Source organism: Eurypyga helias, unplaced genomic scaffold (genome assembly GCF_000690775.1).
Source record: "Eurypyga helias isolate BGI_N326 unplaced genomic scaffold, ASM69077v1 scaffold20436, whole genome shotgun sequence".
NCBI lineage: Eukaryota > Metazoa > Chordata > Aves > Eurypygiformes > Eurypygidae > Eurypyga > Eurypyga helias.
The window spans coordinates 7,548-23,476 of NW_010257459.1; the positions used below are offsets into that span (position 1 = coordinate 7,548).

General features: G+C 47.3%; 1 protein-coding gene across 1 annotated transcript; it reads right to left on the reverse strand.

Moving 5' to 3' along the window:
- Window positions 1-415: 415 nt before the first annotated feature.
- LOC104511422 (phospholipid-transporting ATPase IG-like) lies at window positions 416-15,039 on the reverse strand (the record flags this gene model as incomplete). The annotated part of the gene is made up of 10 exons (XM_010154030.1): window positions 416-553; window positions 5,304-5,457; window positions 6,051-6,154; window positions 6,995-7,060; window positions 8,840-8,975; window positions 11,232-11,359; window positions 12,422-12,481; window positions 12,859-12,995; window positions 14,085-14,187; window positions 14,865-15,039. Coding segments are annotated over 10 exons (1,180 nt in total), but the record flags the coding sequence as incomplete, so codon positions are not given.
- Between the last annotated feature and the right edge of the window lie 890 nt (window positions 15,040-15,929).

Sequence of the window (15,929 nt, forward strand, 5' to 3'; positions counted from 1 at the left end):
CCTACAGACGCCTTCTCAGCCTCCAGCGACGCAGACTTTTGATTTGGCAGAATCTTTTTTAGGGGGCGGGGAAGCCACAAGACCAAAGACAAACCGGTACCGTGGGGCCAGTGCCCTGGCTACTGCTTCATCAGCATGGCTGCTTACTGTACTCGGTGATATTAAAGAGAACTGTTAGGTTAAAACCACGCTTTTTTCCTACAGCATGACAATTCTCAGCCTCCAGCGACGCAGACTTTTGATTTGGCAGAATCTTTTTTAGGGGGCGGGGAAGCCACAAGACCAAAGACAAACCGGTACCGTGGGGCCAGTGCCCTGGCTACTGCTTCATCAGCATGGCTGCTTACTGTACTCGGTGATATTAAAGAGAACTGTTAGGTTAAAACCACGCTTTTTTCCTACAGCATGACAATACGCAGTGTTTGTATGGAGCACTTTAAAGTATCCTGAGAGGATATCTTTCTGCCATATTAGTAAGAGCATCTTCAGTCTTCACATAACCATTCTCTATACGTTTGTATGAGACTAACATAGGCAGATCAAAGGACCCAGTCTGCAAAAATGAGAAGGAAAACACACATGAATTGCAATTGTTACATTCCCAAGTTTATAGACCTTTTTCTATTATTTTTAGGAATACTTGAAATTTCACAGGAGAAGAAGAATGATTAGACCTAGACTGTGATAAAAGTGCCAAATCTCCGTCACAACCGAGGAACAAATGGTAAATTTGTTCCAAAAAAAAGATGGTAAATTAATTTGCGGGATGGGCAGAATGCTGTATGAGGTCTACCAAGTGGCATCTGCCTCGCTGGTCCTTGCAGCTCCCACTCTGCCCTAGTCCAGCTGCCTCCCGCACCAGTCTGCACCAGTATAAGGGAGCAGAGAGCACCACCTAATGTCTGCGGGGAAGGAACGGCTGCTCGGCAGTGTCCGGGCAAGCAGACACCTGGATTTACGCCAGATATATTTGGATCTCTGGAAAGGCTGGCTGTTGGACCTGCCATTCCGATTAAACTGCTTTCTTTACAAGCAGGTGTGGGTACCAAGGCAGGGGAGATGTGCAGAGAATTTGCAGTTTTACGTGTGCAGTGGACACCAATCAGCTAGTTAACAGCTCACCCAAAGTGACATTGTGAACTCAATTAGGCACTTTTACTTTTTTATTCTGTTATCAGCTTACTACGATGTTTAAAATGAAGAGAACTTGTACTAGGATGCTCTCTGTGTGTGTATACACATACAGACACAGAGACATGCCTGCCGTACTGTATGCTGACATACACAGAAGAGTACACATGTTTAGTTTTAATCTATGCAGATGAATTAAAATGTTCTTATTTCTAACAGAACAGCATGCACCCTAGAAAAAGGGATTTTGGTACAATTCAGATGCAACACTGGAATCATTTTAATAGCTGAGATTTGAATACCTCATACTCTCCTCCCAAACAACAATAGGACAAGAGGAAATGGCCTCAGGTTGTGCCAGATTGGATATTAGGGAAAATTTCTTCATGGAAAGGGCTGTCAGGCATTGGAATGGGCTGCCCAGGGGGGTGGTGGAGTCACCATCCCTGGAGGGATTTAAGAGATGTGTGGATGTGGTGCTTAGGCACATGGTTTCGTGGTGGATTTGGTAGTGTCAGGTTAATGGTTGGACCTTAAAGGTCTTTTCCAACCTAAAAGATTCTATGATTTTAAATAAATCAGCGTTAGCTGTTATATTCACTGTCAGCACAATTCTCTGACCGTATTCTCAGCCTAAACTGTCTGTTAATATTAGACTAAAATATCAGTTGTATTGAAAGATTTGTTGACATACTGCGAAATATTTCAGTTTGAGAGGATCTGCACACAAATGGGATTCGCCCCCAAATTAAAATGCATCCCAAGCATTGCATCTCCATTCCACAGGGACAGGTTCCCCACACCGATAGTCAAGAGGATTACAAGAACCGTAGTTTGACTGATTGGGGGGTTACATTTGGTTAATCGATGCCTTTTAAAACCATCCCAACTCCTTTGGACAGGGTACCTGTTACAACACATTAGACTCATCTGAGAATGTTCTTAAAAGAAGTGGTCTGACAGAAGGTCTGGCCGACAATGAATCAGGTACCTTCGTGCTGCTCTGCAACAGCGAGGCAAAAAGACTTATAGCACACGCGACACTTGCCCCTGCCTGATGGTCAAACAACGTAAGACACACACATACCTTTTTACATCCAAGTCACATCACAAGGGATGTAGCAATACACACTCCCTCAATACCCTGGCAATTAATACTGGCTGATTTTGCAGTGCAAGAGGCTTGGAGGGTATTGAGAAACTAGCCCTGCTCCCCGAAAAGTTTAACTTCAGGCTTAGTGGTTTATGCTAGAGGTGCTCTTGCGGGAGGAGGAAACAGTCCTCAATCTCCACATAACCGGTATTTTTAAAACAGCGAGTCATGCTGGAGATCTGCAGCGAAACCGAACGCTAGGGACACGTATTCAAGGCCCTTTGCTGTGGGGTAGCCCCGCCATGCCCACGGTCAGCAAGTCCGAGACCCTCCCGCGTTGTGCGGGTTAAGCGCAGTGGCCGAGTCACTCGTACAAAGAACAACGGTACACGAACAGGTGGGATGGACTGAGCAAGATGGGCACTTGGGGAGCTCCTCCTAGATCAAACGAGCGTGAGCTGTTTGCCAAGTCATCCGGAGGATGATCAAAACTGAATCCACTTTGTCCCACGCTTCAGAAAAGTTTGTGTCTAGACCCCTAACAGAACTACAGCAGGGAAGGGGAGTGTGGCCAGCACTGGCCATGTCCACCTCACTCGGATATCCCGACCAGCTCGCCCACCTGAGGTACAGCAGGAGACCAAAGGGGGTGAGACAGATGAAATATTTAAGCAAAAGTTTTAAATAAAAGCAAAAGGTAGGGGGAAAGCAAGGTTTTGCTGGGTGAGCAAATCTAAACGTGGGTTTTCAGGAGTTAGGCATAAGCAGGAGGAAAAAAGCAGTAGAGCAAGCAACACATAGTGACTCAGAAAGGAAATCACCTTATTCACTCCAAGAAAAGCTGTGATTGCTGGAAGTTTGAGAAAGCATGAAGATAGTGGATGTTCCTGAGGAAGGAAGGCGCTTCGTTACCTAGTTCACAACAGCACAAAAGACAGAAAATTGCAGTACAAGAAAGAGAAAGGCAGAAACCAAGGAAAACACGAATGCGCCTTGCAGTTAAAAAAACAAACAAAACAAAACATTTGCACACAGAAAATTTAATAAAGACTGAGCAGAGCTGATGTATTGTGTTATAGGAATCTCAGGTAAAACCCAGTCCCACTGAGGTCAAGGGCAAACACCCATCAATCTGGCCTCAGTCCATCCTCCCCTTCCAGAGGGGATCCTCAGCCGCCAAGCTGGGGGTTCAGGCACCTAAATAACTGCCCTAATCTTCTTTTTCATTCAATGATCCCCTTGGGAAACTGATGTTGATTTTTTTTCCAATACTAAGATCAGGATCCTCAAAAAGGGCCTTGATTTGTAATCATCTACCTGGTCTTACATACCTTTAAAAATTAGATGACTGACTTCGGTGTCTGGCTGCTGACAGAGTCATCTAGAGCTGGTATGTGCTTCAGGCGTTTTATAAAGCTCTTACTCAAAATGTACGTTTAAATATGGCTCAGCCTGTGTCTAGTTTAGTATGCACATATAAAGAGACTTTTTTAGTTGATGCTTACTTTGCTTTGCTAAATGATTTCACAAGAGCCTTTTTTTAATGCATATAAAGTACTCTGGGAAAGCAAGTATGACATGAGGGAACGGATCTTCTGGCCATCAGCTGAAGGCAAAAGTGTTTCATTCTCAGGTGAGATCAGCTTGGTAACCCCTAGGTCACTGTCCTTGAACCATCCTATGTCCACAGCTGAGAGTGACCCTCCCCCAGCCTATTCAATAGGAGTGTCAAGCTAGAACTATTAAATTGTACTTAATGGGAAGAAATTACATGGAGCCTCAAAGAATTCAAGCGTAGTTCTTACACCATCTCTATTGCTTTCAACTCTAATGGTTTGAGGAATTTTTTGTCTTGCAGATACACGTTTTACTTCACTGATATGGTGCCAAATGTGCTTCAAATGTTATGGGGGAGGAGAATCTTTACTACTTCATTGGATTTCTTTTTTTTTTTTTTTAATTGAGATAATTTTTAAATAAGGACCACAGACAAGTAAGGAAAGTGTACTGAAACTTCACGGGATACAAAAGCTTCAAGGAGAGAAGGCTGTTTTGAACCTCAGTATTTGGAGGGTCATCCCGTGGTTCCTGGGGCACTTCAGGCCATCAGGGCACTGGCCTGCTGCTACCATGCTGCTGGTCCGGGGCACGGCTGGCAGGGCAGACACCACCTCTGCGCGCTGTTGCCACTGCACTGGCCAAATCCTACAGCCCTGCCGCTGGACCGACCGATGGCTGGCTCCGGCCATCTGCCAGGGAGCTGCGCTGGCCAAAGCCACGCTGCCCTAAGGACATGCTAAGGACCGCACCCGCCTAAGGACATGCTAACCCAATGGCTAGAGGCCAGGGCCGGCTGGCAACTGATGTTGCAGGGGGACAGAGAGGGGCTGCAGGAGGGAGGGGAGGCGCAGGCAGAGGCGGAGGCACGGCTGGGGTGAGCAGGGCTGCCCGGGGGACGGTGCTGCGGCGATGTTGGGCACCTGCGGGCAAGCAGGGAGCAAGGGGCAGGGGGAATCTTGGCACGGTGCGAGGCAGGAGCCCCAGCAGGGCTGGCACTCACCGCTGGCAGGAAAGCTGTTAAGAAGCCAGACTGCTTTCGAGGAGAGCTAGACACTGCTGGCTAACGCCACAGTACGAGCCCTCAGTTATTAAGGGGGGTGGGCAAACATGACAAGACCTGACCCTGTTCCCCCTGCGCCAGCACCTGAGGACACACCCAAGGGGAATATTGTGGGCATGTTCTTTGGCATAAAAACAAGTGGGTTGTTTTCAGGACACAATACGGTGGCTTCGATGATGAGTTCAGGGTGGAAAAGGATTACTGTACTTTTATAAGAGACAGCAGGTTTCATCCAGAGAAGGCAACTAAGGAAAGGCATGGGTTGAGTCTCTCCTCCCTACAGATCTAGGGGGTATTTTTAGATGAGCTTCTTGACATTTCTGGTATGTGAAAGAGCAAGACGAGACCTAGAAAGCCTTCCTTGAGACGTGAGTGGTACACAGTACTGTCACAGGTTCATCTGGTGCTTAAAAGAGGTCTTCCTAAAAATACCGTGCGATAGATCATCTCATTCCTTACCTGATGATTTTTCTCTTTTATATTTTTTAAAACTATTAGAAGAATTTCAGGGAAAAGGCTGATAAAGATCAGGAGAATTATTGCCAGCCACGTGGAAACAGAAGTCAGCATATGGGCAAATACAAAATACATTCTTTGCTGCTTCAAGAAAGGCCTGAAAAAGAAAGGATACAAATAAACTCTGGTTAACAAGACTCTCCCAAGAGGGTCAGAATCAAAGGCAGATTCACTTCAAACTATTAGCAGTAACATCTCCCTTCACAGCCTGCACAGAAACACACCGTCCATCCTTCCCCCAACGCATCTCCTTCCTGCAACTGCGCTAGTTCCGGAGGGCTGTCCTGCCACCTCACGTGATGTATTCGGCACCTTCCACCTCTGTTTCATCTCAGGGTGGGTAGGCATTTGAATCTTTCTACTATCACTAAAAGAAATTATTCACCTTATCAAAAAACAGAGCATTCTATTTCAACTTTGGACTTTGCTATAGCTTCTGGTTTGCTTTTGATGGTGGAAATCCAGAGGCTTGATCCCAATACATTATTTTCCTCTTCCTCCCTCCCTTAGTGATGGAGGGGAAGTGACAGCTCCTTGTGAAAAATCCCTCATAAATAACTGATGACAAGGATCCCAAAGCAGTTGTTAACTCAAAAATACTGAGCTATGCAAGGTAAACACTCCAGGAGAAAACTCACACATTTCAGAGATCCCTAAGAAAGCACGCGGGGAAGAAGAAAAGATACTTGCCAAATGACTCCTCCCCAAAAGAACGAGAAAAACACATAGAAGGCAAGGGAGCCCCAAATCACAAAGTGGTTCATCCACGTCCAGAATCGGGTATCTAATGCTAGCTGTGTGAATAAAAAAGCACAGAGACAGAACAGGCATCAGATGCAGAGTGTGTGTGATTGTACCTGTAGGAAATCTTGGACTGCTTTCACATGAAGGTTGAAATTCTCCAAACAGCTACCTCTCTCTCTATGTGTGCACCCGGGAAAATACCCACAGTATCTACAGATTGGCACAATGTCAACAGGGAAACAGCACATTTCTAATTGTAACTGACACTTTTAATAGAGTAAGTTTGATGCAACCTCTGATACTACAGGAAAGAAATGTCTGAAGGTTACAGGGACTGTTACTGCCTCCTGCCACCACCTGCTGTCCTGAACCAAACATAAAAGACCTTTTGTAAGGTCTCACGCAACGGGTTCGCTCTGGAAAGGTCCCCAAAACAAAGCAGGTTTGCTGTTGTCATCTGACAGATGTGCTTTTTTGATCCCTCCGGTGCTGAGGGGTGTGTGAAACAAGGTGCCCAAACGCAAAGTTCCCTATTGTTCCCCTCCTCTTGCTGGAACTGAATGCCAAAGGGCAAAAGTGTGGGAAAAAGTCAACCACAACCAACCAGAGACCTCAGAAGATGGCACAAAATAGGAAAATAATTTAACCAAAACATATAAACTTATAGACCAGCCCAGGAATACAGACCACAGACTACTCCAAGGACATAAAGCAGTCAATAAGCAAGTTCTGGGTCTGTGGAAGAGGAGATTTAAGTGTAGCGGGAACCACATTCACAGAAAACTCCCCCTTCAACACATCTACTCCACGATTTTACAGCGCATACAAAACGCACTGGAAAATGACTGCAATGATAAATGACTGAAAAAGGAAGGAAGAGCCTAACCAACCTTCAGAGTAACGGTGAACACCAGCACGGTGAAAACAATCGTCCCAAAGGTCCAGTTCCCAAAAACCTGAAAAACACGTCACATTGCCACAGGTGTGTCTGCCCTCGGAGAGGCACAGGGACGACATGAGGACAGGGGTGCAAGCAGGGACCGGAGGGGAAGGACGGGATGGAGCGACTGCTACGGGGGATTGATGCTCGGGGAGGCGCCGGGCGCCGGCTGCCCGCTAAGCTACCCTGTGCCATGCAGTGCCACACAGACGGGTGACCCAGAGTTGGGACCACGACAGGTACAAACTCCTACTAACAGCAATGTCGATCGAGGATACAAGTCATCGGACCACCTGCATTTCATGATTTCTCGGTAATTTACTCAGTTTCTGCTTTCTCGCAACACCTCTGCTCAGGGTCTCGCTTCAGTCCCATTTGCAGAACGCACTGATGGGGATTTTTCCATCTGGTTTGGTTTGCGGATACTAGCGACTACGCATGACAAAGAAAAGCAGAGACTGTATATAAATCCAAATGATGGCAATGAATGGGAGGGATGCTTACCAAAGGCTGTCAAGATCTGAATGCATACATCAAAACAGAAAGTGAAATGTAAAAGTTTTCAAAAAATGCAAAAAAATTAAAGTCAATAGGAGCGAGAAAGGAGTCAATCAAACATACATGGATATTATGAACAATTGCTGGTAGCAGTTCTTACAGGCATAAGTGTTTACGAAACAGGACATAACCACAGACCTTATTAGTGCTACATAGACTTGACCCCTCAAGGCATTTGCAGAATATATCGGTGCTTCATGTTTTGTTCAAATATAACCAGAACAGCCATAAATACCAAAAGGCACTGAATCTACAATATAGGGGCATTACTACTTACAGCTGGGACCATAAATGCTGGCCTTAATGCAACATATGCACATACATACATAAATTTCATCAGCTTTTCTCCAAGTGTTAGCCACTGAAAAAAGCTAAAGGTATTTTTAAGGGTCACAAGGGATGGTGTAAAGACATTTTCCATCGGTCAAGACCTGATAACACACTGAGTACCCCCTAGGGGGAAGGTCCTGAGACACCCCAGGCCACCACATGCGGCAGCCACACTGATGCTTTGCTCTGTACTCAGTCAGTTAAGCATAAAAACCAAAATCTCTCCCCTTTCTGTGCAAGTTAACCCTGAGCAGCTCCCACACCTCGCTCACGTGGCAATGCAAGTGCTTGTCCTGACATGAGAGGCACGAGCACAGCGGGGAGAACAGCCCGCTCGCTCTGACAGCGGTGCTAACTTATGCTGGCTTCCAAATGGTACCCAAACCCTAGCACGAGCCTTCCCCATCCCAAAGGGAGGTGGGCAGCTGAGATCCCACCCCGCTGCAGGCGCAGCGCACAAGCAGCCCTGCACCACGTCTGCGCCGACACGCAGCATCAAGGTGGAATAATTCAGTCGCTCGTCACCAGCCCAACGCATGCCGAGTGCCACACGGCACGCTGGTGGGACAGACAGATGGACACTGCTCCGGCCCTGGGCCAGCGCCTCGGACCACGCAGAAGAGTGGAAGAGCACTGTGCAAAGCTCGCCGGGTGGGAATAAAGCTGTGTGTAAGACTAGTTATGCTACCTCGTGAGTATAACCAGCTCTGCCCTGTTTCCATGGCAATTTGGGAAACGCTTCATTTCAAGCATTTGCTGCACAATCACACCATAAGCAAAGCTACACTGTCGGACAAGACTCGAGACACACCGCACAGATTAAGCGTGTAGCTATTCCCTGCCAGGCGTATAAAAGTGCCAGCGCACAAAAGAAACGCTCATCTTTTCCTTTTTCTGGTCGCTTTACCTTTCCGTTATCTTCCAGCGATGAATTTTGAAAGAGAAAATAAACCCCAAAGAAAAAGACGAGTCCTTCAAAGGCGCCCAGAAAGGTCCAGTACAGGAACGGCCTCCACTGCAGCATTGCGTTATCTGAAACCTTCCTGCCGAGAGATGCAGTAACAAGAACATCACCGTCGCGTTTAGGGTGTGCTGCCAAGCCCCTGCAGCCAGCTGATCTGCAGGCTTTGGAGCAAGCCCTTGCTGTAGGAATCAAGGAGGTAAAACTCAAGTATCGTCCCGCGTACAGGAGATAAACCACATTCGCCACACGCAGCTGCTGGTCGTGACAAATCACATTTGTTGAATGTACAAACTCCCTTCTTTGAGAAAAGCTCTGCAAGTCCTATTCCTGTCAGGGGTGGCTTTCTGCATAGGCTGAAAATGACCTCCTGAATCGTATGGTGGGTGTTTTTAACGCTGGGGTTGTAGCGGGAGGGCTCTTGGCCGAATCCAGGATGCGACTGGGCACGGAGGCAGCAGCAGCAAACAGGTGTGCTACGGGCAGAGCCCTGCAGGGACCGCACGCAATGCCCAGGGAGTGCCCTGCGGCCAGCAGGGCAGGAGGGAGTTAGAAAAACTTTCCTGCATCATTATCTTTTCAGATTACTTTCTTTAAAATTGGAAGATTGATGGGGACTAAAAGCACATTTACAGTAAACCCCAAAGTAAACCCCAAAATCCAAGGGGTATTCTCATTTTTCTTCTAACAACTAAAGCAACAGATCTGTTGTCAGCAAGATGCACCTTGCAAACCAGCGTGGTGCTGGGCTCCTGTAACTGCAGTCTCCAAAACAAAACCCTGCTGAATCCTATGCGTGATGATGCAGTGACAATGCTCTGACATGCTGCGACTTGGTATGAGTAGGGAGCACGGATAATCCAGGCTGCGAGTGGGTTTTATTGCAAGGACAGAAAATACAACCACCTTCCTCCCTGCGAGCTCTGTTTTGCATGACATTTACGTCCTGCAGCACTTGCTGTAAACAGCCTTTTTACGGCGCCTCGGAGTAGAGATCTGCACTGCAGCAACCCGGCACTTCATACAGCAGAGGCGCAGCAGTCGCTCTGCATTCAGCAGCACATGCACAGCCAGGAATATTCAAACCAAAGCTATCTGCCTGCACAATTCATCTGCTTTCCCTCAACTGACAGACCCCAGAGGTTGCACAGCCCACAGGGCACATGCACGGGGACCTGCTGTTGTTGGTCTATGCTGCACAATATTCAATTACCAATTGATTTAAAAAACACATGCGGTGTGTTTTGCCGTATGAGCACAGGAACACAGATCTTTGCTGATTTTTCTACACCTAAACCAACTTTCACGCAACGTCTTTAGGTACCTGTTAATTCCTCTGCTGTCCCTGCAAAGGCACTGCTCTTGGCTCGAGTACAGCTTTGCCGCACACAGCTCCTCCACAGCTGAGGAGCATCACACAGCAGTGGCGGGGCTTGCACAGGGCATTGACCAGAGCTGCCCTGACCTGGTCTCTCGCCACAGGGCTGAGCTCAGCTCTGAGCTTATTGCCAGGAATTGGCAACCGCAATACGTGAACAGGGACTTCCCCAAAAAAGCATCTTCCTTAGTCCTGGCTGAAGGGGTGCACCCAAGAACGTCTGTGTGGGATGGGGTGGGAAGAAGATGGGAAGCATCTTGGTTTCCATGGAAGCCTCTCCTCATTGCAACCAAGGAAGGAGAGAAAGCAACCAGCAAAGCAGAGAGAGGCACTCTCCTCTTAAACTGTCCTTTCTCTGGGCAAGGTGGCAGAAAACTCTGAGCACATGGATCAAAGGGCAGAGTTCCCCAGCAATGGGCTCTGATAGAAGGATTTGGCCTGTGGAGGGGAAGCCTGAGGCAGGATAGCCACTTAGACAAGGTGAGAAACTACCTGCCTGAGCTGGGCTTCAGAAACATTCATCTTTCTGAAAACGAATGGATCTTTTTTCCTCTTGAAAACTAGATCTCCCCTCCATCCATTACACACTCCATCATGTGCTTGTCACAGGCTGCCTGGCCCAAAGCTAATGTGAACAAATGATGTGGCCACACTCACAGCTAGATTTTTCTTACAGATGAAGAATTCCACCTACAGTTTATTTTTTTTGTAGAGACAGAGCAGTGCAGTTTGCTAGACGAGATACTGTTTGAGAGCATAAATAAGTAGAAATGGGCAGTAAAAAGGATGTTGCTCAGCTCTAACGCAGCAGTGGCAGAGCCAGCAGATCCTTCTCTGCAGTCCACGGCAACCCCACCACCACCAAGGGACAGGGACATGTGCTTACACTCCTCCACAAACAAAACTTAAGCCATGGATAAGCCAGTTGAGGAGAGGCTTACCCAGCCCAGCCCCACTTACATGTACAGCTGTGGATCTGAGGTCAGCCTGTCGATGTTGATATGCTGCTCCAGGAGGCTGTACGCCAGGATAGGTAGTGATGTGAAGCAGATGTTGTACATGGTAAGATAAGCAGCATCGTACAGCGGCTTAGAAGAGGAAGAAGGGGTAAAATGAGACAGAAATTCCACTTTAAAAGTCTCCCCACAGAAGAGATTAAAATTTTCCAGCCCTTGCCTCCATATATACCCTATAGATTCATCCCTTTGTCACACCACACAGGACAGATTCATTTGACAGGGGCCATGCTCCATGCAATGCCAGAGGGGACAAGGCACCTGCAGGCTGCATGGTTGGGACCTCACTCCCACCTCTGGGAAGTTTTGTAACTGGCTGGTCTCATCTTCAGCTCATCCTCCAGAAAGATGTGATTAAACAGCCCTAATCTCAGTTTGTCTGTGGCTGCTCTCGTGCTGCCATTTCTATTAACATGCTTGATGTCTCCTGTGGCTCTCTAGACTCTTTCAGAAGAACCATGGCTGCTTCCTTTTTTTGGGTTTTTTTTTGGGGTTTTTTTTTTTTTAAATAAAAAAAGCTTTTTTTTAAAAAAAAAAAAAGGGGAAGGCCAGTCCAAGACAAGCAGAGAATTCTCTCCTATCATTTACTCTTCCTTACCACTATTTTTGAGCCCAAACAGAAAAAAAAGCCAAAGCTATTGTCTCCAAGCACACGAGACCACCCACCACACAGATCTGTCCTTCCGACACTCGCCTGGACTAAGCAGGTCCCTAATGACACTCATCATGTGTCTTTTTTTAAAGGCTGCCACAAAAGAACAAACTGTTCTTCCTTTTGAGAGACACCTTTAATGCAGGGAAATGCAGCAGAGGAGAAAAGATCAGGAAGTCTTTGAAAACCTTTTCTAGTAAGAGAAGTAGCAAACTCAGGTGCTGACAAACCAGTTAAACCCCTCTCTCGTTATTTTAGAAAGGTGTCATCTGCGTTTATGGGTGGTGGAAAAAGAAAGCAAGCAGATTGCTTTTTCTGTTATGGATCTCAAAAATATTATGCCCCAGATACAGTGCTGAGCAATGAGGTCAGTTCCTAATGTCCTCTAAAGTAAGTTGAGGAAGGGACAGGACACCAAAAGTAAAGCCTCAGTGTGCCTCTTGCTTTTTATCCTGGCTTTATAGACACATTACTGAAGTTACCTGCTGTGAGAATCCACAGAAGAACTGGTACAAAAACTGCGGTAAAATGAAGCAAAGGTTCTGAGGAAACAAAAGACAAACGGTTACCAGGGAAGTGCTTGACTTCTCAATCTAAATCCAAATACTTTCTCTTGTTATCAGACATTAGTGTCTGATATTACAATATCAGACAAGTTAGGGCACTGTTTTCTATCAAGCACAAAACTAATCCAATGAGCAGTATCTGTGAAAGCCAGTGGAAGAAAAAGTCATGCTCACATTCCCCTGTAAAGCAGTGCTTCCAACTGACCGGGACATGGCAGAGACACAGCCTGTTCTAGGGCAGGAAAACAGCCACAGAATAACCTATACATGGTTTTCTCCTGTTTACTACTTTTTTCTGTCGTCAAAGAAGCCCACAGTATAAACAAAGAAATGAGCTGCACACGCATCCTTACCTTATAGAAGAAATACTGTACAAGGTGTGCTATTCTCACGTAATATAAATGCCCGTGTGCTAGTAGCAATTTTCTTAAATGTTTAAACTTTGGCACAGCATAGTCGCTGTTTCTGGAAGCCTGCCGTCCTTCTTTGCCTTTTATACCTGCAGACAGAAGCGTGGCAAGGGGTTAATCCCTACAGGACTGCCATTTGGACCGATGCTACCCACTAAGCTTGTTCACATCACTCAGTGTCTCAAGGCCAGTATCTCAAGGCATGACAAAGCCGTATTTCCGAGCGCCCCAGGAGAGCAGAACACTAACGTGCTGCGAGATTCTGTGTGGCTTTGGTTCCACAACACTCAGACCTGCCTCTGGAGCTTTTAAGCTATATTTAGGTTGCTGTCTGAGTTCCCGTGTAAGACAGTGTGGTGAAGGGTATCTAAGCAAACCTGATAAAAGATAAGGAATTGGTTTCCCCACGGGCTTGCCCGCATCTAACACAGCTTAGTTATTTCATTGCATATGCTCAGCCTCCCGAGACATCCCCGCAGAGCAGAGCTCAAGAAAGACAGTTTTGTTCACAACAAAGCCACATCCAAATGAACTGCACCGGGAACCCGTTCGTTAGAGGGCACCGCGGCATTTCCAACAGCCCCAAATAAAGAGGCTGCTCTTTCTCTTCCATCAACCCTTCTTCAGTGGTATTAAAAAACCCTCCAGTGTTCCACATATCTCTGACACCAATCTGCAGAAAGGATAGCTTCCACCCTGATGTCAGCCGTACAGACAGGGCAGACAACATAACTGAGCATCAGCCCTCGGGAAACACAAGCAGGTCCCCAGTGTTGAGTTACCAGCAGCTCTGAGCAGAGAGCTCTAATAAAGTCTGCTGTTGCCATTGCACTGCCTTTTCAACAACTGCCAGGAATCACCCATCAGTTTGCGACTTGTGCCTTTGTTTATCTGACCACCTTTACCGCCTTCAATTTGGTCACAGAGTTTTTGAGCACGACCTGCAGTTTATCACCCATAAAGAGAGCGGTACTATCAAAGGTGAGCAGCGTATGACCATCCCAAGCATTTATCTGGAGTCAAACCCTGGCTCCAAAGAAAGCAACAGCAGACTTTCTGCATTTTTCAGCGAGTTCGGTTTAGCCACGTGCGATCAGAAATACCGACTGTGCCTGAAGAGCGAACGCCAGCAACAGCGGACAGGTCTTAGGTGTTACCAGGGCCCTTACCTATTCCAACGTGTGCTTCCAAAATCATACTGACATCATTTGCACCGTCCCCTATGGAGAGAGTTATCGGGCTCCCTTTCGTGTTCTTCACCATTCGCACAATCTAAAGGATTTTAAAAAATGATAGCAACAGAAACCAAAAATTCTGTTCAAAAGCCTACAGAGACCCCCCACCACCCCACTCACAAGACCCCCCAGGGCAACCAACCAGGCTTCTACAGCAGGAAAACAGCACCTGGAGCGTTCAGGTGAATAAACCCCTTGCTGCCTCCCTCGCAGTCACCAACCGGGGGAAAAGCCGAGACCCAGCTGCAGAGGGCTGAAGGACAGTACTTAAAAACACCCCCCCGGCAGCACCATCCCGTCCTTGCCTTCTGCCAGACCCGGCTCTCACAAGGATGGGACTGCTCAGGCGTTTCATGGGGCAGGAAATCCTCCCAGAACACCCACCCCCAGGGCAGAAATGCTGCCAGCAGGGTCCAATCCCACCAGCGAGCGTGAGGAAGTCACGGACTCCACTTGACAACGGAAAAGAAAAAAGAACAAAGGGGGGGTTGTTTATTTATAATTGGCATGGGTTTGTGGCTTCCTGCGAGCGTATTAAATAAAGTGTTTACATTCAGATTTGAAAGACCAGTGTGTTTCCATCACACTCTGAAGCACAGACGAGGCTTGCACAAGGCCAGGAGAAGCTGTAGCTGATTAAGCTGATCAGGTCCCAGCCAACGGATCAGAGCGCATCGCATCCCCTAACGACGCGCGTTAGTCCTAAGTACGTACCTGTGCTTTCTGCAAAGGAGCCATCCGGCAGCAGAGGACTGCAGTACACTTCAAGCAGATTTGTAGAAATATGTTTTTGTAATTACTAGAACTAGAGTCCTGAGAAGGGTTGAATATCAGCGACAGCGTCAAGCCGTCTATGATCAGGCCGTATTCTTGACTCAACGTCCAGCTTCTGGGACACGACAAGAAACACGTTCAAAATAAAATCAGAGGAAGAAGTCAATCCAGCCACTCATCTCATCTTAGTGGAAAAGAAATTACTTTTACATTAATCTTCTTCCCAACCTTTCTGGGGGGCTTAGAAATCTTAACAAGCTCAGATTTAACACACACCCTTCACTAAGGGGACTGTGTAATTAAGTTCAAAACCAACTAACACCAGAGATGATGAGCAAAGCGGAGGAGCCAGCTGCAGTGTGTGCCAGCAGTGAGTCCCCAGGGCCACGATCTGGTCCTGCTTCTCTATAAACTTTACATCTGCATCCCAAACGCACACAGGCTGGCTCTTCTTTGCCTCAGTCTTTAATGGGAAGGCCAGTTGCTCTCCAGTACCCAGGGCCCTGTGACGACAGACAGGGACAGGGAGCAGAACCAAGCCCCCATAATCCCAGGGGAAACGGTTAGTGACCTGCTGCACCACACAGACACACACAGGTGTATGGGGTTGGATGGGTCCACCCGAGGGTGCTGAGGGAGCGGATGGAACTGCTCACCAAGGCACTTTCAACGTCCTGGGTAACCAGGGAGGTCCAAGTTGACTGGACATTATCCAATGTGATGCCCGTCTACAAGAGGAGCGGGAAGGAGGATCTGGGGAACTACAGGTCTGTCTGTCTGACCTCGGTGATGGGGAAGGTTGTGGAGCAGACCATCTTGAGTGCCATAACGTGGCACAAACAGGACAGCCAGGTGATCAGGCCCAGTCAGCATGGGTCTGTGAAAGGCAGCTTCTGCTTGACTAACCTGATCTCATTCTGTGACAAGGTGACCTGCTCAGTGGGTGAGGGTAATGTTGCTACCCATACTTCAGTACAGTTTTTGACACTGTTTCCCACAGCATCT